The 27,586-nt window shown below is 40.4% G+C and overlaps 1 protein-coding gene across 3 annotated transcripts in view; it reads left to right on the forward strand.

Moving 5' to 3' along the window:
- arhgap24 (Rho GTPase activating protein 24) overlaps window positions 1–27,586 on the forward strand; it is a 72,326-nt gene that overhangs the window by 3,263 nt on the left and 41,477 nt on the right. Inside the window, exons 1-3 of one of the 3 annotated variants that reach the window (XM_046867631.1) lie at window positions 1–7; window positions 6,395–6,578; window positions 22,893–22,980. The exon at window positions 1–7 is cut by the window's left edge and continues 196 nt beyond it. In XM_046867631.1, the coding sequence (XP_046723587.1) occupies window positions 6,411–6,578; window positions 22,893–22,980 (256 nt within the window). In that variant the 5' untranslated portion in view covers window positions 1–7; window positions 6,395–6,410. Of the gene's footprint in view, window positions 8–6,394; window positions 6,579–6,910; window positions 7,071–22,892; window positions 22,981–27,586 lie in introns of those variants that run through there. The other 2 variants (XM_046867630.1, XM_046867634.1) reach the window with 2 other exon arrangements.

The raw sequence follows: 27,586 nt of genomic DNA on the forward strand, positions 1-27,586 counted from the left end.
AGGACTGGTATGTGCTTCTTTTTGAGCATTTTATTCCATTTTTAGTTCCCATTTACTGTTACAATTTACTGTTCAGTCCCTATTTACTGTTAAAATGAGATTTGTGGAGATTCATCAGCTACAAGGGTGTTAGTAAATTCAGGTTCTGATGGAGGTGAGGTGAGGAGGTCTAGTATAGGGTTTAGAGCTCTATAGCAGAAGACCTTCCATTCCAACTCATGTAAAACAGATCTTCATGAAGCTGGATTTGTGCACTGGAGGAGCATTGTCATGATGGAACGGGTTTGGGTCTCCTCATTTTTGTGTAAAGGGAAAATACGTCCGATACAAATGTGTCTCCGACTTTGTGCTAACAATTTAGAGAAGAACCACATGAGGGTGGAAAAACATCAGGTGTCCCAATACTTTTGACAATATAGTCTAAAAAGAAAAATAATAACCTGATCATGAATAATTGATAATAATGAATAGATAATAAATTAAATGTGAAGGGTGCAGAGAACAATGGGAGAACAGGCAAGTGGCAAACATAGACACACGTGAATCACGTGCTAAAGAAAAAAACGTGACTTGTGAACTGTAGCTTCTTGGCATTAACTCAAACAGTGTATCTACGATGCTCAGAACCGTTTCTCTTTAACGGTACACTGACATGTAGCTATTAATACTAACTAGTTCTCTGTATATATTTATACAAATATTAATGTTATATATATTTAATATAAAGTAGTAATAACTGAAATTGTCCATAACATTTTTTATAAATACGAAATACGTTTTCGATACAGTTTACTCACTTATCATTAACTAGGGAGTAAAAATCTACTGTAAAGAGACCAAGAACAAAAGACACACCCATATACACTCCTAATTACTGTGTTTATCTCCTTTTTCTCATTCTTCCACTTTTGAGACCACTGAAACACCTACACAATCACACAGACACACCCAAATACACACACACACACACACACACACACACACACACACACACACACACACACACACAAGATCATGGCTCTTTCATGGTTATTTGTAGGACAAGAGAGAGAGGAGCAGCTGTCAGGTCCAGACACAAATATGCAGACAGACAGACAGACAGAGAGAGAGACAGAGAGAGAGACAGACAGACAGACAGACAGACAGACAGACAGACAGACAGACAGGTGGTTGCAGTTATTACACACAAACACATACACACTGTATAAACATTTACACTCTAGTGGTATTGACTTTGCTTTGGCTAATAGTTGCTATTTATGCACATGAAGAAGAAACGACTTCCATCTGGAAGCTCAAATGACGGTTTCTTCGTGAATGACCCGTTAGAAACGTTAGTACGAGGTATCAAAAGGTTTCGAGACTCGCTCTGTTTACAAGAAAGTGCTTAATATATCTACAATCAGCTTCAAAATAGTCCCCTTGCACAGCAACACAGCTCTCAGGTCTTCTTTTTAAAGCGTCTCAAGCACCTTCTGCGATTCGCGCCAGATCTCCACAACGGTGTCAAACGGCGAGCTTTGAGCTGAATGTCAAATCTGCCAAATCTGGTGAGTAGGGTGGGGTCGGAAGTAAGTTTGTGTTGGGATGGTGTCTTTAGTCTGTGCTCCCTGTGATAATGCGTGTAGCCTTGTGCTGTTGGCGTGTTACTAAACTAGTCGCGATACTTTTGGATACCACGTCGTATGGTTGATAAGGAGGCGATAGAGGACTCAGAGGAAGGACGGATAACGGATGATATTAGAAATGCGTGTGCACCACGGTTTCCTTGTTTTCCATCTGTAAAAAATTAAAATTCCTGGTTTTCGGGGCTGATTTCAGGTCTTTGGTGTGGATTTTAAGATGCATTTGGGATTAAATCTTAAGGGTCTTAAGGGTTTTTGGGACATGAGCATGTTCCTTTTGTTTCTATGCAACAAACTCAGTAAAAGGCAAAAACACACAAAAAATAGACAGTGAATGAGTGGAAGAAAGTTCAGTGGAGTCCAAATGTGACGATTTTGTTTCTAATAGAAGAACTTGTGTGAGATGGAGAACAGGTGAGAAGATGTGATCAGACTCCCTCACACTCACACATGGCGGTGAAGCTTAATGGTCTGAGGGTTGTTCTGGAGACTTATTCCGGAAAGTGAAAGGAATTATGAACCAACACGGCTCTCATTTCATACTTCACATGCAATTACACCATGCAGTTCCGTCTGGACTGGAGCTGATTGGACTTCACCGTACAACCAGACGATGATCCGAAGCGCACGTCCGAAAGCAAACAGTCGTCTGGAGTGATATCTATCTATGGAATGACCTGCTCAGTTACTGCATCTAAATCCTACTGAACTGCTCTGGAAAGAACTGGATCACAAGAAAGAAAGAAATCTCCAACTAGTGAAGAACATCTTTGGCAAGTTTTACAAGTGTTTCAGTTGAATGTTTGGAGAAATGAACTGCCTGGATGCTGACTAAAGCATTTTTTTATGAAAATAAAGTGGAACATCTGGACATTTATAGATTTGTTGGATCAAAGGAAATCTTAAGAGCGTCACATTGCCGAATTTGTATGTGTCCCTCAAAAACCATAAAACTAACTTTTCAAAAACCTTGCATGTGCTAGCAATGAATTGTCTTCTGTACAAAGCCCATGCTATGAAAGTGTGCATGAAACTAAATCAGACAGCATCACCTTTTTTTTACGAGATCCGGATTTAGATCTAACAATAATCCCAATCTATCATCTAATCCAGCTAATCAGGAAAAAACTAGCCTATTACTTGCTAACGCTTGAAGGTATTCCTGCAATGCTAGTGCTTCTTCTCAGAGCTAAATCATTCGCGTAGACTCGCTAATGCTCTCCAAGCTGTGAACAAATATTCTTAGCAATCACACTAAAGCTAACGGTGCTAGCAAAGCTAAAAGTCACACAGAGTTGAGATTTCAGATTTTAAACAGAAGTCAAATTAGTGCTTTTTTGTGGGTTCAGTTTGTGTCCTTGTGTTACTACGAATTATTTCAGTTTGTTCGCAACCAAGAAATGAAACAGATATAAACGCTAACGGAGGTTTTGAATCAGTTGGAAGAATTCCAGCCATTTCCCAGCAGTGAAAAAAAGGCCAAACAAAAGCTGGTGGATTTGGGTGCAGGGCTGCTGACTTTCCCATGCCGAGAGCAAATACGCTGAGTAATCAAACAGAGCTAGCGCAGCTAAAGTGAAGAAAAAAAAATCTAGGGTTAGGAACATCTGGACGGTGAGCTCAGTGATTCCAAACCCAGTGTGTGACATACTGTGGGATAGACACAATGCTGGAGCTCATTAGATCAATGGTTCTCCGTCTCTGATCTGAGGAACCGGACAGTTTTAAAAGTTTCTCTGATGTCATGAGGGATGTGAACATTGCTGGGACACTGAGCAGGTGTTGACCGATGCAGGTGTTAAACGAGGCACTCCGTTTATAATATCGTTAAAGAAAACATCACCGAATTAAAAATTACACACCTTTTTTAAAGTTTGTTGTTCACCTACATGTGAATGAGCCGTTACCATTGAAAGACAGCTCTTTATACAAGATTCGCATCTCAAAATACAGCGAATAACAACCTTCTGTACTGCATCATTTATTTATCGACTGTTGGACAGTGTTAAGAGGGGACACAACTCACACACACACACACACACACACACACACACACACACACACACACACACACACACACACACACAAACATACACACATACACTCAGACAAATCCTCTTAAGACTGGTGCCACAAATGTCATTTGTCTCCCAGATGTAAGACTCTGTGTGTGTGTGTGTGTGTGTGTGTGTGTGTGTGTGTGTGTGAAGCCAATGTCAGACACTATTGTTTCCTCTTCACTCCACATGAAGAGGCCACTTAAAGACTTAGGACTGAATTTTGAGAAGACAAAGCCTCCTGATACTCAGAGTCTGGATCACTAAATGTAGATCTTCTCTTCATATCATCTTCAGATACGCAGAAACCATAAGTTTGTCCCTAATGACCGAGCCAATGGAAGAAACTTTGAGAGGAACCAGACTCAAAAGGGAACCTCATCCTCATCATACTAAATTCATTACTGTTCCATGATTGTTGGTGGACTGTTCAGCGATGGACATCCGTTCTCAAAGTTCTTGAGTTGCTCAGTAACTTCATGGACCTTTTGATGAGGAACCATCCTCACTCAGAGTGAAGAGAACTCCATCCAGAGGTAGGACATCAGGATGAATTAGGTGAATCTGAAGAGGAGAAAAGGACAGGAACTCTGGTACCTCCCTCAGGAGCATGTTTAACTTGACAAAGAGAGAGAGAGAGAGAGAGAGAGAGAGAGAGAGAGAGAGAGAGATCTCCATAGAGATGTAGATGGCAATAATTAATTACAAAAATGGACAGTTGGCACAGCAGGAACAAAACCGTCTGCAGGGGAACACATGCCAAGTGCCACTGAGAGAGAGGGAGAAAAAAGAAAAAAAGAGCCAGACAGAGAGAGAGAGGAAAAGCAAAGGAAGTGGAAGAAAAGATAAACCCACGCCTTTGTATTGTTCTACCAGACTGAAAACTGATGAACTGGCCAGACAGACAGACAGACAGACAGACAGACGATAGATAGATAGATAGATAGATAGATAGATAGATAGATAGATAGATAGATAGATAGATAGATAGATAGATAGATAGACAGACTTATGAACTGATTGATAGTCAGATGGACAGACAGATTTTGTGTTTGTGTGCGTATGTGTGCGTTTGTGAGTAAGAGTGTGTGTGTGTGTGTGTGTGTGTGTGTGTGTGTGTGTGTGTGTGTGTGTGTGTGTGTGTGTGTGTGTGTGTGTGCAAACCAGCAGAAGATTAAAGACAGTCACAGTCCTTCACCTCACCGCAGCCTTGTTGGACAGATGAATGGGGTTGTGCATTAAACTAGAACATCTGGAGTCCATCAAAGACCCCTCATGTCATCACTCACACACACACACACACACACACACACACACACACTCTCTCTTTTGACTTCAGTGCTGGTGATGATGTGGCAACACATCTATACTGACTGTTAAATGATGGTTAATCGTTGTATGTTCTGAGTGTTCAGTTTTCTGAGTACTCAGAGTGTTTAGAGTGTTCCAGGTTCTCAGAGTGTTCCTAGTGCTCCAAGTGTTTGGAATGTTTAGAGTGTTCAGAGTTCTTAAAGTGTTACTAGTGCTCCAATTGTTCTGAGTGTTCAGTTCTGAGTGTTCAGAATGCTCACAGTGCTCCAAGAGTTTAAAGTGTTCCAATTGCTCAGTGTTTCTTAGTGTCCTGAAAGCTCGAAGTGTTCCAAGTTTTCAGAGTGTTCAGTGTTTCCAGTGGTCCGAGTGTTGTAAATATTCCGAGTGTTCCCAGTGTTTTGAGTGTTCTCAGTGCTTACGGTTCTCCGAGTGCTCAGAGTGTTCCGGGTCCCCTGAAGATGCTGGAAAACTGATACCTTGAGGCTCATGTGGTTTATTCACACTTTGTAGCTCAAACACACCTTTACGGTCCGAGTTCTTCCCAATTCCCAACTTTCAAAATTCCCAGTTCCAGACACGGATCTCTAAAGGAATCCAGAAGTGAACCATGAAGATCTCTGATTTTGAACTGCACATCAATCAGGCCATGTTCTCAGCACTTCATTTCAAGGTCAAACCCATCATTTTCTTACGTGCTTTTGAAATCTTCGCTCTTTTAACAGACTCTTTAAAAATTCCCAGTGACGCCTGAGACAGAACCACAGAAAGACATGGATTTACTCTAAAAACGCAGAGAAGGTAAAAATCCTGGAATAACGCAGTGCACCGATACGAGCTGATGTTCCTGCAGGAATGATAATTACAGTCAGATACGCAGAAGCCTGCTGGTGTTCAAGATTGTTGTCCATTCCATTTTTAGATTCTAAAACCCTTTCTATTCCGGATTCTGTCTTTTTTATTATTTATTTATACAGAATTGTTTTTTCTTCCTTAGAATCCCAAAATCTGGATATTTATTTATTTATTTATTTATTTATTTATTTATTTATTTATTTATTTATTTATTTATTCAGAATTTCTAATTCTGGATTTTTATTTATTTATTGATTGATTTATAATTACAGATTCTGAGTTGTATTTTATATTAATACAGTTCTGGAATGTTCCACTGCGTATTCTAGACATGGGTTCCTCATCTGTGTGTGTGTGTGTGTGTGTGTGTGTGTGTGTGTGTGTGTCATACAGTTACAGTAGCATCAATAGGTCTCCATTCCCATATGACCTCTCTCTCTCTCTCTTCCTCTTTCTCTCTCTCTTCCTCTCTCCCTCTTTCTCTCTCTCTCTCCCTCTCTCCCTCTTTCTCTCTCTCTCACTCGCTCCTTTTTCTCTCTTTTCTCCCAGAGTGTGAGTGTGTGAGATGGAGGAGCAGGCGGGCACCGTGGGTGTCACCCGCCAGCAGAAGGTGCTGCGCTGTGGTTGGCTCAGGAAGCAGGGAGGATTCGTCAAAACCTGGCACTCGCGCTGGTTTGTGCTGCGTGGAGAACAACTCTACTATTATAAAGACGAGGATGAGAGCAAGGCACTGGTGAGAGTGGTACTCACACACACACACACACACACACACACACACACACACACACACACACACAAGGTTGACTCCTGGTCCAGAGCATTGGAGGTGTTGAGAGAGTGACCTCATGTTCACCTTCTTCACTAAACGATGATTTGTGATGAACCTCCTCCTACATGGTTCCTCTTCCTCAGCCAAGAGTGTGTGAAGGAATTCTTACACACAAACACACACACACACACACACAAACACACACACAAACACACACACACTCACAGTGACCGTTTTAAACAAACCCTCCTTTCTCACTCACATTTCATTTTCCAGTCACATTCACCTTCACGTCACATGAATGAGAAATCCGGTACAGAAGTTCTGGAGATGTTTCTTCAAGCGTAGGACACAGCGTTCCCTAAATAAAGTGCAGCTACATGAAGCTACAGTAGCTGAGACTTGGATTGACGTGTTGGTGTGGTACCTGCTTGTGCTGAGTGAACAGATGAGGCGGTGAGAACGATGGACGTTTCTACTAGTTTTCTATTGGTTTCTAATGATTTCTGAAGGTTCTATAGATTTCCATTGGTGTCTACTGGGTTCTGAAGGAACTAAAGGTTTCTATAGTTTTTTTTGAGGTTCTGTAGGTTTCTATTGGGTTCTACAGATTCCTATTGGTTTTTGAAGGTTCTAAAGATTTCTAGTGGGTTATAAAGTTTTCTATTTGTTACTAATGGTTTCTAGTGGTCTCTCAAAGCTTCCACTGGTTTCTCCAGAGCCTTAACAGGTTCTACTGGTTCTTAAATTGTCTAATAGTTTATACTGGTTTACAAAGGTTTCCGTTGGTTTCTAAAGGGTTCTACTGGTTTCTAAAGTTTTCTAAAGGTTCTAAAGGTTTCAACTGGTTTCTTAAGGTTCTTATATGGTCTACTGGTTTCTAAAGCATTCTTAAGATTGTTACTGGTTTTTAAATGTTTCTCTTGTCTTCTAAGTGATTATAAAATGTTCGACTTGTTTTTAATGGGTTTTAATTATTTACATTTACTTTGTCTTTAAAGGTTGCTAATGGTGTATAATGATTTCTAAAGGTTTCTACTGGTTGTAAAGATTCAGAGTGAAGTTTTTTACTGGGTTCTAAAGGCTGATACTGGTTTTTATGGGCTCAACTAGTTTATATTGATATCTACTGGTTTCTAATAGTTCCTAATGGTTTCTAATGTTTTTTTTCAAGGTCTCAACTGGTTTCTAAAATTTAATATGGTTTCATAGCTAATAGACAATAGCTAGACAAAGCTAGCAAGCTAACATCCCCGTTATTAGGTAAAGAATGAAAGTGTTTTATTCCTCTTGTACCGCAGTCTGCGATTCGCCAACATTCTTTGAACTGTATTAATTTCTTTTTACTTTTACCCCGAAGTGTGTTTTATGGAAATCTTGTGAAGAATCTAAGTGGCAGCTCTGATACTGGAGACTCCTTCCATAAAATTATGCATGAATGTGATTATATATCAATAATTCCACACTATTCTTTTATTAAATCTGTTTATTAAAACTCATCTGCCGGTCTAAACCCGAACCACCTGCCCGCTAACGGCTAGATTTCTGTTTTCTTTTCCATCTACGCATGACTCAGTGAACACTTGGACAGAAATCCCCTGAACCTGTCATCACGCGCTTCAGCACAAAAAAACGAGTGGAGGATATTTACAGAGAAGTTCTTTGCAGCACGAAACCCTGTTTTTTTTTTTTTTTTCGACAGTAGTGCTGATGTGTTCGAGCAGGACATGAAGCGAGCGGAAAGCTAAACACTGCGGGTTCTGAAGAGCCTTTGATGGTACGCTAAGCGGAGTCTAAACTTATGGATGTTGTTCGAACGCTCGTCCTAAGATGTTCCGTATGACTCAGGAAACCACAGGGGCTTTTGGTGTCTTTATAAAAAAAAAAAAAAAAAGAAAAAAGGAAGAAAGAAAGAAAACCCCCCAGCAGATGTAAGGAAACCACGATAGCCACAACTGAGCAGATTAGCAGGATGATATGAGGCAGTGGCCGGGATTAAAAGAGAAAGTAGGCGAGAGAGAGGCTAATGGTTTCTAATGATTCCTATTTGCTTCTAATGGTTTTTACTGGTTTCTTATGATTTCCAATGGTTTCCACTGGTTTTCATTGTTGCTTAATGGATTCTAATAATTATTATTTGTTTCTAATTGTGTCTACTGGTTTCAAATGGTCCCTTAATGGTTTCTAATGGACTTGAAGCTGCTCCTAATAATCCCTCGTGTTTTATTGTATTTTAGTCAAATGTTCACCATCTACGCATGGAAACTGGGATCTGGAAACAATCACATTATTTCCCCTTCCATGATGGAAACCATTACAGTGTTTTCATATTGGATTGTAAGGTTGTGGTTTTCCAGCAGAACACAGACAGAAGATGAGGATCTGAGCCCAAGGAACAGGCAAAGACGTGCATTTAATACAAATTGTTTTGTTTTGAACACAATGCATTCTGCTGCGTCTAGCAGATGATCTCAGATGTTTGACGAGGAGACAGATTGAGCGAGACAGATGGACGCAGGCTGAGACGTGGAACAAACACACACGCTGCAGATTCAGCAATAACCAAACCTTAAAAAAACAGACGATTGGGCAGCGCAGGTACAGACGCCGTCCTTCTGCAGTGTTTTCAACCTTGAAGGGAAAAAATTGTCCCTTTAGAATATTAAATTAAATTAAATTAAATTAAATTAAATTAAATTAAATTAATCATTTTAAAAATGTTGACATTAAAACCCTTGGCTCAGTTTCTTTAAAAATGCTAAACAAAATATTTTTGCCTATAAATAATCACCGCTATTTTATTTGAAATTCTGATTGGTCAGCAGGTCATGAGTTCAAATCCCAGCACCACTCAGCTCCAGCAGTTAGGCCCTTCAGCAACGTCCTCAACCCTCAATTACTCAGTTTTAGAAATAATTGTAATAATTGTAGGGTTGTGAATTTACGGAATTTTTCATGACTGGAATCTTTCCATGAGAATTAATGGGAATAAACTGGGAATTTACTAAATTGCAGGTTGGCGTGTTGTTGAAATAAAAAATCTTGCAAAAGAATTTCGATTAAAACAACCAGATTGAATGCAATTTCAGTTTAATTTCTACCTGCATGTTCATCAATCACATGCACACAGACGCCCCCTACAGGCATCATTTCTTGAATCCTGCACACAAAATAACGTCAAAAAAAAGTCCATCTCGCCGAGTTTTCACGTCTACTATCTTTGTATTTTGCTAATTTGAATCTGCAGCTCGCATCACAGCGTTGCATTCGATTCGATGTTTTATGTATTTATTCTTTTGGTGCATGTGATTTCATGCTGATTGAAAGAAAATTAAAGAAAAAGGAGGAAGATGTTATTGGAGACGTGTCCCAGCTTCTGCTATGAACCTTCTGAATAGTTCAATTGGATACACGTGGAGCAGAAATCCAGTGAAAGTTGATGAGCTGTTTGGCTGAAAAAACGCTTTAATAAATCATCAGCACGAACATCCTGTAAAAGCAGAACTGCAGCAGCAACATCAGCGCTTATGGACCTTTTTTCGTATTTGAGACGAGCCGAAAGCTGGACGACTCATGAGTCACGTTCTGTGATTTTGCTATTTTCCAGGATAATGCGATGAAGGTCACTTTCTCTCTCTCTCTCTCTCTCTCTCTCTCTCTCTCTCTCTCTCTCTCTCTCTCTCTCTCTCTCTCTCCAGCCCTTATTTCCAGGCAGAGAAATGTCTCATGTAAATGCAGCAGAATCAGAACTTCCATCATGGGGGAGAAAAAGTCCAGCAGTGTGTCTCACACATGACTCACTGGTCAGATGTTTTCATGTGACGACTCAAATAAACGGCTGTTTTTCTACTCATCCAGTCCAGAGGACCAGTTTAAAGACAGACACAGCACTCTTGAAATGACATCACAAATGTAGCCCCGCCCCCAAATCCGTTTCGAAAACCGTAAAAAGAAGTAAAGTGGGTGCCATTATTTATACACACTAACCGGAGCTGAAGGGGAAAGACTGTCGGAAATATGTGCCTTTGAGTCTGCAGTTTTTCTACTTAGGACAGATTGATCTCAAACGTCCAGGAACCACGTGTTTATTGTATATAGAATATTGTATAACACAGTTCCACCACAGTGATGCTGAATCGTGGATTGTGATTGGTCAGAAGGTGTGATTTGTTCCTATACGCTATCGTTTCCATAGCAACGACACAAAGGATTCCGTTTGGATGCATTTGTTTAGCCTGACGTATGGAAGTATTTTTTTTAGCAATATTATTGAACAGAATCAGAATCAAAAGAAAGACAGAGTGATAGAGAAAAATTAAGAGAGAGAGAGAGAGAGAGAGAGAGGGAGGTGGTGAGAGAACGAGTGTTTGTTATGTTGAATGTAGCTCTGGAGGGATAAAAAGAACAAGCATGTGGATGTCTGTGACGGTGTGTGGAGTCTACAGCGAGACACTCCTTCAGTTCAGTTCCAACTCGTGTTTAGCATCTTCACTCTGCATTCTGTCGTTCTTTTACTTTTCTTTCCCACTGTATCGAGTTTCTCCTCCGTTTCTGGGTTTGTGCCGTCGCCTGTTTGGACAAGCCAGAGTGCTCCTGCGTCTCAGCCCACATCAGTGTGTGTGTGTGTGTGTGAGAGAAAGAGAGAGAGCGAGAGAGAGAGAGAGAGAGAGAGAGAGAGAGAGAGAGAGACAGGCAGACAGACAGACAGACAAAAACAGAAAGAGATAGACAAGGAGATAATGAGAGACAAACAAAGAGAGAGAGAAACAGACAGACAGACAGACAGACAGACAGACAGAAAGAGATAGACAGAGAGATAGTGAGAGACAATAAAAGACAAACACAGACAGAGAGAGAGGAAGAGCAAGATAGACAGAAACAGAAAGAGATAGACAGAGAGAGATAGTGAGAGACAGAGAATGAGAGTGAGATAGAGAAAGAAAGAAAGAAAGAAAGAGTCATTTTTTTTCCTTTTTCTTATTTGAAACTCTGTATATTTGTTATTATAGTTCTGTTATTGTTTATTATTATTATTTCTGGTATTATGCGTCAGAACGTTTTATTCTTTAGCAGAATGTTTATATTTCTCCTGCAGTTTTATCCCAAAATAATCCATATATTTCCCCAATTTAACACTTTTAGTGCAAACAAAAAGACGTTTGTGCACACACAGCAGGGAGATTTGTAGCATCGTAGCGTCTCCTGAAGGACAATCAAGGTCAGGGTTACTAACAACTAACAGGATGCTGCAGGTCAGGAATCCAGAACCCTGAGGTGGGCGTCAGGCAGCTGGAAAAGTCCTCTCCCATAATGCATCTGTTGTTTTGTTGTGTCTGAGTGAAGACCCTGAGGTTTTTATATTCTCTCTAAGTGAAAGTTTAAAAACCCAAATTAAATTCATTACAAATGTTTTTATTGTCTATCTATCTCTATCTATCTATCTATCTATCTATCTATCTATCTGTCTGTCTGTCTGTCTGTCTGTCTGTCTGTCTGTCTGTCTGTCTGTCTGTCTTTTAATGCTTAATAATTAAGTTTTATAATATTTATTAAGGAAATAAAAAAATTATTTGTATATCATAACCACGTCTAATCACATCTAAACAAAGCTCGTCTAACCACATCTAATCACATCTAAACAACCCTAATCTCATCTAAGCACCTCTAAATACATCTAAACAAAGCTCGTCTAACCACGTCTAATCACATCTAAACACACCTAACCTCATCTAATCACATCTAAACACGTCTAATCACATCTAAACAAACCTAATCTCGTCTAGCCATGTCTAATCACATCTAACCACGTCTAATCACATCTACCCACACCTAATCTCATCTAACCACGCCTAATCACATCTAACCATGTCTAATCACATCTACCCACACCTAATCTCATCTAACCACGTCTAATCACATCTAAACACGTCTAATCACATCTAAACAAACCTAATCTCGTCTAGCCATGTCTAATCTCATCTAACCACGTCTAATCACATCTAGCCATGTCTAATCACATCTACCCACACCTAATCTCATCTAACCACGTCTAATCACATCTAAACACGTCTAATCACATCTACCCACACCTAATCTCAGCTAACCACGTCTAATCATGCCTAAACACACCTAATCATGTCTAATCACGTCTCTCCTTATCTAATCCGAGTGTCTAATCACATCTATTCACGTCTGTTCACATCTAGTCACGTCTAATCGTCTCTAAACCTGGATTATGTTTCTGCTGCAGAGTTTCTCTCTGAAGACTCAGACTCAGTTCCTTTAGATTGAATTTCTGAAACATCCAACCCTGCATTCCTGCACACTGTGTGTGTGTGTGTGTGTGTGTGTGTGTGTGTGTGTGTGTGTGTGTGTGTGTGTGTTATTTTAACAAAAACACTCTCTGTAATGACTTCGGTGTCTGTAGTTTGTGCAATTAAACCTCCATTATTGTACAACACACACACACACACACACACACACACACACACACACACACACACACACACACACACACGTTAACACACACTCCCCTCTCATTCCCTTGTTTCCTGTTGTTGTAACACTTGGGCCGTAATTTTACTGAGGTCCTTAAGACACCTTTTTTTAGTAAATAGGGCAATGAGAGAGAGAGAGAGAGAGAGAGAGAGAGAGAGAGAGAGAGAGAGAGAGAGAGAGAGAGAGAGAGCAGTTGTTGTTGCTATGGCATCATTGAGAGATGAGTTTGTGTTATGTTTCTGTGGTGTCTGGAATGCAGTGAATGGCATTTTGTGGGGTCAAAAGTCAGATAAAAACACAACACACACACACACACACACACACACACACACACACACACACACACACACACACACGTCCGCACACACCACCACACGTGCACAGACACTCTAAACTGAAACAGTTGAGTGTTGTGGATGAAAGAAAGAAAAAAAGAAAGAAAGACAGAAAGAAAGAAAGAAAGAAAGAAAGAAAGAAAGAAAGAAAGAAAGAAAGAAAGAAAGAAAGAAAGAAAGAAAGAAAGAAAGAAAGAACTGTACTGGAACTGTGATCAGCACTAGAACATTCTGGAACCTCGTTTCTTTTGTTAATGTGATTTAGATTTTCATTCCTGCATCCGTGTGATAATTAATCTTCTAAACTCACACCTCAACTCCAGAAACCCTTTCAGAAACCCCCCAGTGAGAGCTAGAGAGCAGGTGTGAAAGGTTATGATGGAAGAGATGATTCATGAGGTGTTTAATATTCCAGGCGATTTGTAGGTCATTTATTTGGTGATCAACAGTCTGTAACTTTACTGCACATTTCTCCTTTTTTCACCTTCGCCGTGATGAAGCACACAAAAACATCTAATCTAATTTTAATTTAGAAGTTCTTCAACACTGGCAACATCGCTACAAGTCTGAGTATTAGCACGTTTAGGATGATAGAATATCGTACATGCTAGTTACTGTAGCTAGCATGTTTATACCTTACATAATGTTTTATATATACCCACTCTCGAATGTTCATACTTCCATGGCTCCATAAAGATCTGCTTTACATGGGATGGAGTGAAAGATCTCCTGATATAGAGCTCCATCAACACCCTTCACAACATTCCACAAACATCTAGTGGAACATCTTGCTTTTGTAGCCGTATAAGAAATTGTGTTTGGAAACCAATTACACATGACTGGAAAATCCAGGTGTCCCAATACTTCAAATATTTTCTATATATTCTGTATATATTCCTGTATATTTTATAAACCCTACTGAACACCTTTGCGATGTGTTGATGGTTTCTCCAGCAGAATCGTATAAAATGTATTAAAAATTTTGGACCTTAAAAAGTCTTAAATTCGCTGTTCTAGATCTTAAATAATTAAAAACAGATCAAAATTTTCAATGGCCAAAAATAATTCACTGTACTACGACTACAAATGAGACCAACATGCAACAGCCAATCAGCTTCCAGTTATTGGAGCAAATCTCTCTCAGGTTCTACCACAGATCTTAAACAGATTTTATTTTTCAGCTAACGTGTTGTGCAGGTTTAACCATATTTGGCTTGAAAAAATATTTTAGGGCTCGGTTAATGGCCGTCACTTAAACTGGAACTGGATAATGAAAGCTTCTAAACAAGCGCATTATAAACCAACTACATGTGCTGCAAGTTTTGTAAACGGATAAACGACCCCTTAAAAGCAGACGCCTCCAGACACCAATATGTCTGGTGCTCTTGCTAAAGCCACCGATTGTTATCTAATCCTAGAAACTGCTCAGGTTGATCAGTGGTTCTCCTCCTGGAGTGCTACTTTGTTGCAGTAGCTCAGTTAAAATGCTAATACAGCAGATCGAGATATTGATGGAGTTAGATCTGGGGTGGCAGATTGAGTAGAACCTTTGCATGAACAATCAATACCATAATCCTCAATTTCCCAGCCCGTGTCCCGGAGTCGCTCGTTTCAGCGGCTTGGCTGATTTAACACGCCTGATTTGTTACTCATCAACCCTCCATGACCCAAATCAGCATTGCGTTGGGAATATGGGTAGCTAATGGACACAAACACTCTGCCGAGGTTTATTTCCATGAAATAAATCTAAAATGGACTTGAAGGCCCTGTGGGTGCTGGTGGAACATTTGATTTATGAGAAAGTGTTTAAAGAGTTAGGGGTTTATTTCATGGGGGGTTGAAGTACCAGATATAGGCTTTACTTTTTCTATTTCTTTGGATGTGATAGCATGAAATCCTGTTCCAGCATAACACAAATGTGCACAAAGCCATGTGCACAAAGCCAGCTCCATGAAGATCTGCTTTCCCTGGTTTGGAAGATGTGAAGGATCTCCTGCTATAGAGCTATGAATCTATTGAACACCTTTGGAATAAACGCTGACTTCACCCCAGGACTCCTTACCTCACCTACATCAGTACCTGACTTTACCCTTGTAGCTGAATAAATCTCCATAAAATCTTCACAAAATCTAGTGGAAGTTCTTCCAAGAAGAGTGAACTACATACAAATTTTGAACCCAGGACCAGAACTGAAACCAGGCACTACCCTTTATTCTCTCTCTCTCTCTCTCTCTCTCTCTCGTATTGATGAAGAGTCTCAGCGAGTGAATGGAATAAATCCGGTAGGTGTTTGTATGTAGGTAATGGAAAGTCTGAGGTTAATCACAACTCTGGACCTCTCCAGTTTCAGCTCTCGATGCTGCTCATGTTCTGGGCTATGACGGATAATTTCCTCAAGCCGAAGCTATTAGTTTCTGTCGAAGGTCCACTGTTCCAGACTGTTACATGATCGCTGAAGGTAATTTTCAGAGAGGCAAAATCGCTCAGCAGGACTCGTTTCGGGATGGAGCGGCGTTTAACAGATTTGTGATGTACACACGTCTAACAACTTAGAATTAGTGTGCGGATGATTACTACTTCTGAAACGGGTTTAACGCAGTTCATCGATGCAAATCCTGCAAGTCTGCTCTCGTAGATAAGCTGAAATAACCCTGAAAAACACACCAGTGGAGAAGGTCTGGGTTTAAACTTGGGTTATCAGGACCTTGAGCAGTTTGTAGACACCTGACATTAAGATTAGTATGTGCTTCTTTTTGAATGTCCAATTCCATATTTCATCCTCATTTGCTGTTATAATGAGCTCCACTTTTCTGGGAAAATGTTCCACTAGATTTTTTGGAGATTCATCCAGCCACAAGGGTGTTAGTAAAGAGTTCACTAACTGATGTATGTGAGATGTGGTGAGGAGGCCTGGGGTGCAGTCAGTGTTCACATTAGTTGTTCAATAGGGTCGGAGCTCTTTAGAAGGAGATCAACACGTCAAGCAGATGTTCATGGAGCTGGCTTTGTGCACATGAACATTGTCATGCTAGAACAAGTTTTGGCCTCCTAGTTCAAGTGAAGGCTAAAGTTCATGCTAGAAGATGCATTCAAAGACCTCTGATACAAGTGTGTGCCTCCAACTTTATGGCTGGAAAGTCAGGTGTCCCAGTTCTTTAGTCCACATTGTGTTTCACATATACAGTATTTTTTTTATAAGTGTTTCCAAAAGCAACGTCTTCATTTGCACTGCAAATTCTTTTAAACACACCTGGTGTTTATTTAGGTGTAAAGAGTAAACACAGCATTGTAGTGAGAATCTGAAGTGTAGAACCTTGGAAGGACTTGGAAGGAAGACAGAGAGAGTGTCTTCCAAAGTCCAGCTCTAGTAAAGGAAATACTGTAAATGCACCACTGGTATCCCATATGCAGCGTCTTACTAACAGATTAGGCTCAGAGGTCAAGGTTAAATGCACTTTTTATGAGGCCACAGATGTTCCTAATTGATTCCTCAAAGACCGGTGGATTTTGATGTTTTCAGCGTGACCAGCGCCATCAGGCTGCTTGCTGTTTTTCTGTCATCCATCTCTCTCAGGTCTGTCTCATCTGTCCCAGACAGTTCATAAACAAACAGACAAGAGGCTCTCTGATCTTGTCTGAGCTTAGCTGCACTCTACGATGGGGGCATTCCCATAACTCAGCTCACACCATGGAAGCTTTGCCTCCCACCAGAGAGCCAAATGTAATTAGAGAGAAACATCAGCGGCATAACAAATACGCTGTCCGTGCTTCTCTGGAGCTCCATTTATCTCTCCTGCTAGAGGAGAAAATTCCTTTCGGCGTGTTAGGCTAACCTCCAACCCTGGAAACTAGTGAGTGGTAGTGTCACTGTAAGCAAACATCCGGTTCTCACAGATCTTTGCAGTCCACACTTTAGACCAAAAGCCCAGAGGACCAGGCATGAAGGTCAGTTTAAAAAAAAAAAAAAAAAAAGCACCAGTTTAGGACCCAATGATAGTGATGATTGAACTCCTCCCAGGCGTTTTCCCCAATCCCAAAGCTGAGATATAATCACTCCAACATCTCCTGTGTCTTCCTCTAAAGTCTCCATCTGGTGGAACGTGACTGATTGTCCACTGGGAGCTGACCTTCAGGACCTTCTAAACTGCCTGAACCAGCTCAGTTTAAGAGAGCTGGACACATTGTACAACAAAGTGCTTTTCATGTAAAAAGCAACGTACTGGTATCTTGAACTTATCTTTTTTTCGGGCGAAGATCTAGATTCTAAAATTCTTCACAATAGTAAAAATCTCTCTAGAAAACCAAACCTTTCAACCACTCAAAGAACCCTTTAGAACCATTTACACAGATTCGCAGTGTTAATGTGGAGCTACAAGTTTCTGCCAAATCTTTGCAGGACATCACAGAGGTAACAGGGCATGCTGGGAAATGAACTCCTGCCCCACAGAAGTAACCATGGAAAGAGAGATGTGGCTGTTGATGTTTGAGAACATCGATAGTTCACGCAGCAAGACGCCAGGGTGCTTTTGGCTGAGCTGTGATATAAACATTGATTTCAAGTGACCTGACTAGGAGCTTGACACACCATGCATTGGAAAATCTTTGTGTTTGTGTGTTGAGCAATTTGGATACGCTCAAATTCTCAACTGGGTTTGTGTTTACTGATATTTTTTAAGATCATTTCAGGAATTTAACTTTGTAAGTAAAGACTGTCTGGGGAAAATGTATTGGAAATGTAAATATATTATTTGGCAGATACAGAAGTGCTAAGAGGCCATGCATTATAATATCGCTTTCTATAGTGTTTTCTCGTTATCTCGTTCTTCTTGCTGGCACATGCTGGTCATGAAGAAACCATGTTTGTTGTGTTAAAATCATGAGAAAATTAAGTTCTTATAACATGAAAACAACTTGTTAAAAATAGAAAAAATAACTATTATAATGCATGGCCTCCATAGGCAGAGGTGTAAAGAGAACCTGAAAACCATACTTGAGTGAAGGTAAAGGTACTTTCCTGCAAAACTTACTCCATTACAAGTTAAAGTTCAAATTTAAATTCCAATATGACTTGAGTAAAAGTCTTCGAGTATCTGATTGGAACAGTATTTGAGTATTTGACTCGTATTGAACGTAGGCTCAAAGATGCACGAGTCCTCAAACAGAGACACGTGTTGGTAAAAAGCCAAGAAGAGTTGATTTGTGAGGTTTTATTTTCTAAAATACAAATCAAGTTGTACACCTCATTAACACTGCATTAACCATCAACATCCTCTTCAACATGTGAGAATGAAACAAAGTTAAAAAACATTCTAAGACACAGTAGTCAAGCGATCTTTCCAAAAGGGATCTTCAATCAACAAACACATTTACAAGATCATGTCACAAAAAAGAAGAATTTTTAAAAGCTAATCATTAAATGCAGAGGAGCTTCATTTGGAGCTAAAATACACATCGCAAGTAGTACCTTTGGTGCCCTGTAGTTGGCGATATTGCCTCTTCTGCCATGCAAAATGCAACTGGTAATTGTTGATTAAAATATAGTGGCGAAGTAAGTCACAGTGAAGTTTTTATATTTTGTGATATACGCTACATCCCTATTTTGAGATTTATCAGCCTTGATTTCCTCTAGAATTTCCTCTAAACCATCTGTCACCTGGTGGCTATTTGTGCAGAAACGCCAGCTCTGAGTTCTCTCCATGTCCTGCTGGGAAAGAGGAGCGGAAAAGCTTCCGGCAGTCTCGCATACATTAAACTACTTCAAAGCGAAGGCTTTTCCATCTTTCCTTGCTGTCTGGTGATAACGGTGACTTTAAGCGATAGTCGCTTGGTGAGGTCAGTCGTAGATCAGCTGCACCGCTTTCAGGCTCTAAACTCCGAACTCTGATCCGCATCAAACGGGTCGCGGCCTCTCCATCACCTTTACGAGGCTCATTAACGAGCTTCACGAGGGGCTGCAGGTAACGTTTCCGCTTTAAGTCCGGTTTCGTGAAAAGTGACCTGTGGGCAGGAAGCTCTCAGATCTCTGGTTAATGTTTATTGACTGGGAACAGAGCAGGTCAGGCTGCCACATGCGCAGTGCGTTTAAAAGGAAAGAGGTGACAAGGTCACAGAGGTCATGAGCTACTTTTGGGTAATGAGGATATTTAGGGTTTCCCTTTTCACTCGGTGATTCATCAGGGAACATACAGTTGAAGAAATGACATGAAGAAAGTGCCTTCTAATCATCATATACTTAATTTCTTCTCCTTCTCCTTCTTCTATGAATATATTAATTGGATAAATAAATAAATAACTAATCCTGTGTGTTTCCTAAATGCAGACATTTGCTGACGTGGCAAGTATGCTGAAGTAATTAGAACAGTTAGGTAGAACATACTTTTTGAATATTAAATGTAGAAAAAAATAAAAAATACACACATATACACACTTCTGTAGTATCCAAGCAGGGAGAAACAAATGAAAAATATTTTTAAATTTTTTCATTTATTTAATTTTATTGAATTCGTTTTATTTGTGATTCTTTAATCGATTATTTGTTTAAATATTAATTAATAAATAAATTAATTAATTAATTTTATTTATTTTATTTAAACCAAGTAAGCATTTTATTCAAAATTGGTTTTGAAAATGTAAAAAACTGTTTGCAAATTTTACCAATGATAAATAACGTTAATAAAAAATGACGAGCAATTTTATGCTTTGCGTTTGTAACTGTGCCAAAATTTTTCTGACCACGAAAAAAAAAAACGAGGTACGTGAATTTAGTGTACCGTTACACCCCTAGTGTCTAATGAACATTCCGACCAAATTTGGGCCTAGTGTTGGCAAAGCTCTAGCGCCACCATCAGGCCAGTTTATGGGCCCAATTTCAAACCCTGTGTCCATAATGAAAATATCAGGCTTTTCTGGACGAGTAAAAACCCTAATGGATTTGTGTCTTCCAATAGCAACGCATTCTCAAAATGTTTTATTCCACGTATTTTACAGCAATTGGCCAGTGATTACAAACTGTGATTGTTGAAAGTATGATGTGTTTTTTTATATATGAGATGGAAAACTGTTCTCTCGTCATAAAGATTATGTACAAGCTGTTGCTATAGAAACGATAACGTTTTAGAATGAGTGCATGGGTATTAATTTAAAGCTACGATTTTGCAGCTGCACTTCTCAGGAACCCATCAACACCTTCTGACCAATCAGAATCCAGAGAACTCAGGATGAAGCTGTGTAAATATAAAAGAGGAAAATGAAACGTTGCGCTCGTTCTGCCATCGTGATGATTTAAAGCGTAAGGTTTCGGTGCGTCGGGTGCTGATGACTAATTGAAGAGTGGCTTGGAGACCAGTAGAGCAGAAGCTCTAACATGTAACACACACTTTATCATTTTGAATGCACACTGATTGGTGTGAGACTGGCACTAATTCTTCTCCTGAGCTCCACGGTGGAGGCTTTCGTGCTGTGTTCTGCTCTGGGCACATTTAGAAACACGCATGCATGAATTTTCAGCTTTTTTACATTTCATTCTCAAAACACACACACACACACACACACACACACACACGCATCTGCGGTGCTGTATTTCTATGAAGGGTGTTAAATGAATTCTGAGCTCACATCAGCTACACATCTGTGTGATGTTTAACATTTGATCTTTTTATCTTAACCTTTTGAAATGTGATTAATCAGAGAGCAGCTGCTTGAGATTTAAAATCTCAAAATGTCTCGTTTCAGCCCAAAAACTCCACAAAACAACCAAAAGAATTGTGTTACCATAAGATTTCAGTGGACACTTCAGCATAAGGATGGTTTGAGTTTCTTGTTGAACATCCCATTCCACATTTAATCTCCATTCACTCTTATAGTAAACTCCACTCTTCTGGAGAGATGTTCCACTAGATTTTGTGAAGATCTGTAGGGATTCATGCAGCCACGAGGGTGTCAGTAAAGTCAGGTACTGATGGAGGCGAGGTGAGGAGGCCTGAGGGTGCAGTCAGCATTTACAGTCATCACAAAGGTGTTCAGAGCTCCATAGAAGGAGATCTTCCACCAAATCCAACCCATGGAAAGCAGATCTTTAAGGAACTGGCTTTGTGCACTGGGGCATTGTCATGCTGGAGCAGGTTCGAAGTTAACGTGAAGGGAAAATAGCAAAGAAACAGATGTGAAGATACAAAATAGAAAGATGGATTTTGTTGTTGTTGTTTTGGTAAAAGATCTTTCCACGTAGTGTATATAAATATGCAGATTGTGTCTTTCCTGCCTGAAAATACAGGGTTGGTTTAAGGGTGGAAGCAAAAACAAAGGGTGTGAATGTTTATTTTGGACGATTTGGGAAACATCTAATTTAACTAATTGCTGCGTGTTTCCTTCTACACTAAAGTGTTACGGATGTAAAAGGGGTGGGTGACGTCTGGGTGGTAGTTTACTGGATAAAAATGTTGGTCTGAAGTTCAGGAGTGAGAGAGCGAGAGTGTTTACTGCCAAAATATTGGGACTTTTCCAGATACACTGTATTGCCAAAAGTTTGCGGACACCCGGTCATTCGTACGGTATGTGCTTTTGAGCATCGCCTTCTCATTTAGTCCAATTTGCTCTTCTAATTCCCTCCACTCTTCTGGGAAGATGTTCCACTAGATTTTGGAGTGTGCTTGTGGAGATTTGTGTTCATCAGCCACAAGGGTGTTAGTAAAGTCAGGAACTGATGTAGGTGAGAAGGTGAGGAGACCTGGGGTGCAGTCAGTGTTCACATTCATCAGTGTTTAATAGGTTTGAGATCAGAGCTCTATAGCAGGCCACTCAAGATCTTCCACTCCAAATTCTGCAAAGCAGATCTTTATATCGCTCGATTTTTGTGCACAGGGGCATCGCCATGCTGGAACAGGTTTGGGTCTCTGAAGACGTCCAAAGACGTCCTGTACAATTGAGTGCCTCCAGATTTGTGGTAACAGTTTGTAGAAGAACCACATATGACAGGAAAGGTCAGGTGTCCCAATACTTTTGTTGAAAGTGTTAACACAAAGTTAGTGGCATACAATTGTATCATATCTCTAGGAGAGCATGGAATTTTCCTTTTTCTTAAACTAGGAGCCCCAAACCTGTTCCAGCATGACAATGCTCCTGTGCACAAAGCCAGCTCCATGAAGTTCTGCTTTCCATGGTTTTGAGGGGAAGATCTCTGGCTATAGAGCTCCTCAACCCTATGAACAAGGCCTCCTCATCTTACCTACATCAGTACCTGACTTTACTAACACCCTTGTACCTGAATGAACCTCCACAAATCTTAACAAAATCGTGTGAAACATCTTCCAGAAGAGTGGAGGTTATTATAGGATGTTCAGAAAGAAGCAAATGCTGTATGTTTCTACAGAAATATCTTACTGCATTGTTGGTTTTGCCATTTGTTTACTGTTTTCTGGAGCTTACCGTAACTTCTGGTGTTCTGCAGGGTGCCATCTTCCTGCCAGGGAATCGTGTGACCGAACATCCCTGCAGTGGAGATGAAGCCGGCAAGTTTCTGTTCGAGGTCGTTCCAGGTAAGATGAACAATGAAGCCTCCAGAGAGCACACGCTCACTGTTTATCTAACAGAGATGGAGATGGAGAAAACTCCAAACCGTGTTATTTGTGTTGGAAATGAATTGAAGGTTGAATGAGATGTTTGTATTGTTGTGTTGGAAAGCTTTCGTTTGGTTTTATTGCTCTTTAAACGCTGGACGAGTAGACGAGGTTTGTTATAGCAGGAAAACACTAAAAGGTTTAGTGCTGGAGGATTAGAATGAGCACTGGGGTTCAGGACTGTGAAAGGATAAACGGAGAACGATGAAGAACCATGGTCTTTTCAGCATCGTTTCTTTTTAATATTTTATTTTTTTATGAGTTTGTCAGCAAGGATTGAATATGTTTCCCTTTTGGAGTCGACCTTCTCCACTAGATTCCATTGGAGTGATTATTTTTGATGGAGATCTCTTATTGGAGTGCTTTTTCCAAGTTGTAAAAATAAACGTCCAGTACTTTTGCTGGTTTGAGAAACTACAGATGGTTGCTATAAACTCAGAATGGGTCATTCTCAAAGGTTTCTTCTTGAGAACCTAGAAATTAAAACCAAGCAACAAAGTCAAAGAATGCAAATGTCTTCAGCTTTTTCATCGTCTATGACTCCTCCTCAGGTCCTGAAATGTACTCTGAGCAGTCTCTACATTCTTGATGCACAAGAACACTCTGGATCACTCAGTAGGAGGCTATGAATACCATCAAGTTAAGAAAAATTAGCGAAAAAACAACCCAATTCGAGTTTTTGTTGTTGAGATGAGACTATTTGAAGACTAAGCTGTTTGGACACCAAGAGAAGGTTCATTCCACCGCCTGAAGGCGAGAACAGAACAGCTCTGTAAAGATCTGCCAGGATTGTGGAGCATAGTCTAGTCTTTAAACGACTAAACAAGCATAGGTGTCGCCTTCATGGCCAGATGTTCCTTGAAATTGCTTAGGTCGGCAATGTGAGAAGAGAAGGAATGTCCAGAAGCAACCCAAAGTTACACGTATTGCCAGATGGTACTGATCCAGAAATACTACTTGGATAAAAGCTTCAGAGCAGGACAGACATGAACAAGCACCAAATCTAAAACACATTAATATTTAGTTCATGATCACTTCTAGTCCTTCTCACAACCTTCCTGACAATAGTTTAATCCTGAATCCAATCCAAGACCAAAACAGCATCAGAAGGTTAAAGGTTTTGCTCATGGACCATCACTGGATGTTTGCTAGTCCTGGGAGTAGAATTCCCAATCCTCTACTCACTAAACGAACCATAACCACTGAACTACCAGATGTTTTCTGCGTGCCTAATAGACTTCCTCTTCCTGTTTGTGTTGGCTTTTTTTTTGGAGCATCTGCTCGTGAAGCATCCAGAAGCCTTTTGCTTATAGCCGGAGTATCTTATGGGAGTGAGAAAATGAAAGCAGGTGTTGGTTTACATGAGCAGTAATGATCATATATATACACACACACACACACACACACACACACAGTTTTTTTATGGAATGTTTGTGGTACTTTTCATCTCACCTTCCATCCTTTGACTTTCCCTCCAAGTATCTGGTTTCACCTTTCATCTCTTTTCATCTTCCAGTCGGTCGATACGGCGAGGCTCTGCTTTTCATGGCGCTGCCGCAGGTTTGTCCTTCGCCATGTCAGTCGATATGGTGACTCGGCTTGTACGAGTGTGTGTGTGTGTGTGTGTGTGTATGATAGCTCGAGGCTTGAAGTTCAGATTACCTTATTAACAGGAACAAACCATCCTCTTTGTCCAGTGAAAGTCACACAGGACACTGCTCTTTTTGTCTTCTGGACCACTGGATGGATTCAGACAATATTACCTTCCAAATTCTTCCGACTTTGTGATGCTCGTGACTTTTACAATCTCCGTACGACCTTATAATGAAAGAGGAGAGCTTTCGCATAACACGCATCGACCTTTACGCTTTTTATATATATATATATATATATATAGTTGAGGTTCGTCTGCCACGAGGCATCCTCGTACTCTCGGGGTCGCACTAGAGAAAGATTACACGCACTCTAGATGTAATTACTGCTTTCCTGACACTGAAACCCTGCAGAATCTGAGTAAATGTTCATGGTTGTGTCTCGGCACACCAGCAGATGTCAGAGTATAAACCCCGTGCCAAGAAACGAGGTAGAATCAGATTTAAAACTGGCTTTTGGCCCTTTGGAAAGCTCTCAGCCTCCCACTGGCCTGTCAGAGCGCCATGAAAAACTATCTGAGCATGTGTAGGCATTTCTCTGCGGCTCGGTCCCAACAGAAAGAAACAAAGAAGAACATTTCCATTTGCTCACTGCCTTCATTATTATTTTTTGTTTTCCAGTTTCGCACTTAAGATTCGAATTGTATAAATCACATGGCTTTTTTTTTACATTCAACTTCAATTCCAGAAAAGTTGGGACGCTGTGTGAACGTTAAATCAAAACAGAATGCAATGATTTCTAAATCTCATAAATCCATAATTCTGCTCACAATAATAGCAATAATAGCTCCATAGCAGGAGATCTTCCACTCCGAACGGGTTTGATGGAGCACAAGCTTGGAACTAATCATACAAATCTGTTCTTGTACATAAGCTGAAATGACCTTGAAACAGTTGAAAAACTTATCAGTGGAGAAGGTTTGTGGAATCAAGATCTGAAATGGCAGAACATTATATGACTGAAGGTTTGTGAACACCTGACCATAAGATCTATTTTGAACATCTCATTCCACATTTGCTGTTATATTAAGCTCCAAACTTCTGGGAAGATGTTCCACTAGGTTTTGTGGAGATTCTTTCAGACACAAGGGTGTTAGTAAAGTCAGGTACTGATGTAGGTGTGTAGGTGAAGCCTGGGGTGCAGTCAGCATGAAAAATGTATCCCAAAAGAGGTTGGAACTCAAAAGCAGGAGATCTTTAACTCCAACCCATGAAAAGCAGATCTTCATGGATCCGGCTTTATGCTGGAACAGATTTGAGTGAAGAGAACATTCAAATCTTCCACATGCACACATTAGCATTTGATGCATAACGCTGAATTTTGAGACGTGGGACAATAAGAACATGTGCAGTCGTGTGCATCGAGCGTCTAATAATAACTGCAGTGTTTTTAATGCGGAGTTTTGTTTTGTTTTTTATACCAAAACCAAAGCAGTGATATGATCGATGCTCTGAGGATCTGCTCAGAATGTGAAGATGAGGGAATGAATGAGGAAGTGAGAAATGGGTGTGTGTTAATGAAGGAAACACCTGCTGAGTGATAAAGAGAGCTGCAGAGACCATGAGCCTGTCGAGTGTGTATGGGTTATTAATATTAACTCTTTTTATACTAGATACTAAAACTGAAACTACTTACCCCCGTGTCTCTCTTACCCCTGTATCTCTCTTACCCCTGTGTCTCTCTCTTAACCCTGTGTCTCTCTCTTACCCCTGTGTCTCTCTTACCCCTGTGTCTCTCTCTTACCCCTGTGTCTCTCTCTTACCCTGTGTCTCTCTTACCCCTGTGTCTCTCTTTTACCCCTGTGTCTCTTTCTTAGCCCGTGTCTCTCTTTTTTACCCCTGTGTCTCTCTCTTACCCCTGTGTCTCTCTTACCCTGTGTCTCTTACCCTGTGTCTCTTACCCTGTGTCTCTCTTACCCTGTGTCTCTCTTACCCTGTGTCTCTCTTACCCTGTGTCTCTCTTACCCTGTGTCTCTCTCTACCCCTGTGTCTCTCTCTACCCCTGTGTCTCTCTCTTACCCCTGTGTCTCTCTCTTACCCCTGTATCTCTTTTACCTCTGTGTCTCTCTTACCCCTGTGTCTCTCTTACCCTGTGTCTCTCTCACCCCTGTATCTCTCTTACTCCTGTATCTCTCTTACCCTGTGTCTCTCTCTACCCCTGTGTCTCTTACCCTGTGTCTCTCTTACCCTGTGTCTCTCTCACCCCTGTATCTCTTTTACCTCTGTGTCTCTCTTACCCTGTGTCTCTCTCTTACCCTGTGTCTCTCTTTACCCCTGTATCTCTCTTACTCCTGTATCTCTCTTACCCCTGTGTCTCTCTCTTACCCCTGTATTTCTCTTACCCTTGTATCTTTCTTACTCCCATATCTCTCTCTAACCCCTGTGTCGCTCTCATACCCCGTGTCTCTCTTACCCCTGTATCTTTCTTACCCTGTGTCTCTTTCTTACCTTGTGTCTCTCTTACCCCTGTGTCTCTCTTATGCTCTCTCTCTCTCTCTCTCTCTCTCTCTCTCTCTCTCTCTCTCACTCTCTCTCTCCTTCTTTCTTTCGCTCTTTCCAGCCCTCTCTTGAAGAACATTATTGGCATGGTGGTTTACATGTATTATATATTGCCAGAGTGTCAGTAGAAAAGAATGAAAAAGAGAAATGTGTAATGAAAAACTGCAAAATGCAAATAAATGAAATAAAATAATCACAGTGAAAATAAATGAAACAAAATGGAGAAGGTGACAGTAACAGGATGAAGGTGTAGGAGAAAATAGTGCTCCAGTAAATAAGTACAATATAAAATAAAGTAAAAATAAATGATGAATGTAGTAAATATGATGTATGTTGTGATTCTCTTTGATAGTAGTTTTATAGTATGTTTTAAA

The sequence above is a fragment of the Silurus meridionalis genome, chromosome 15, assembly GCF_014805685.1.
Source record: "Silurus meridionalis isolate SWU-2019-XX chromosome 15, ASM1480568v1, whole genome shotgun sequence".
Taxonomy (NCBI): domain Eukaryota; kingdom Metazoa; phylum Chordata; class Actinopteri; order Siluriformes; family Siluridae; genus Silurus; species Silurus meridionalis.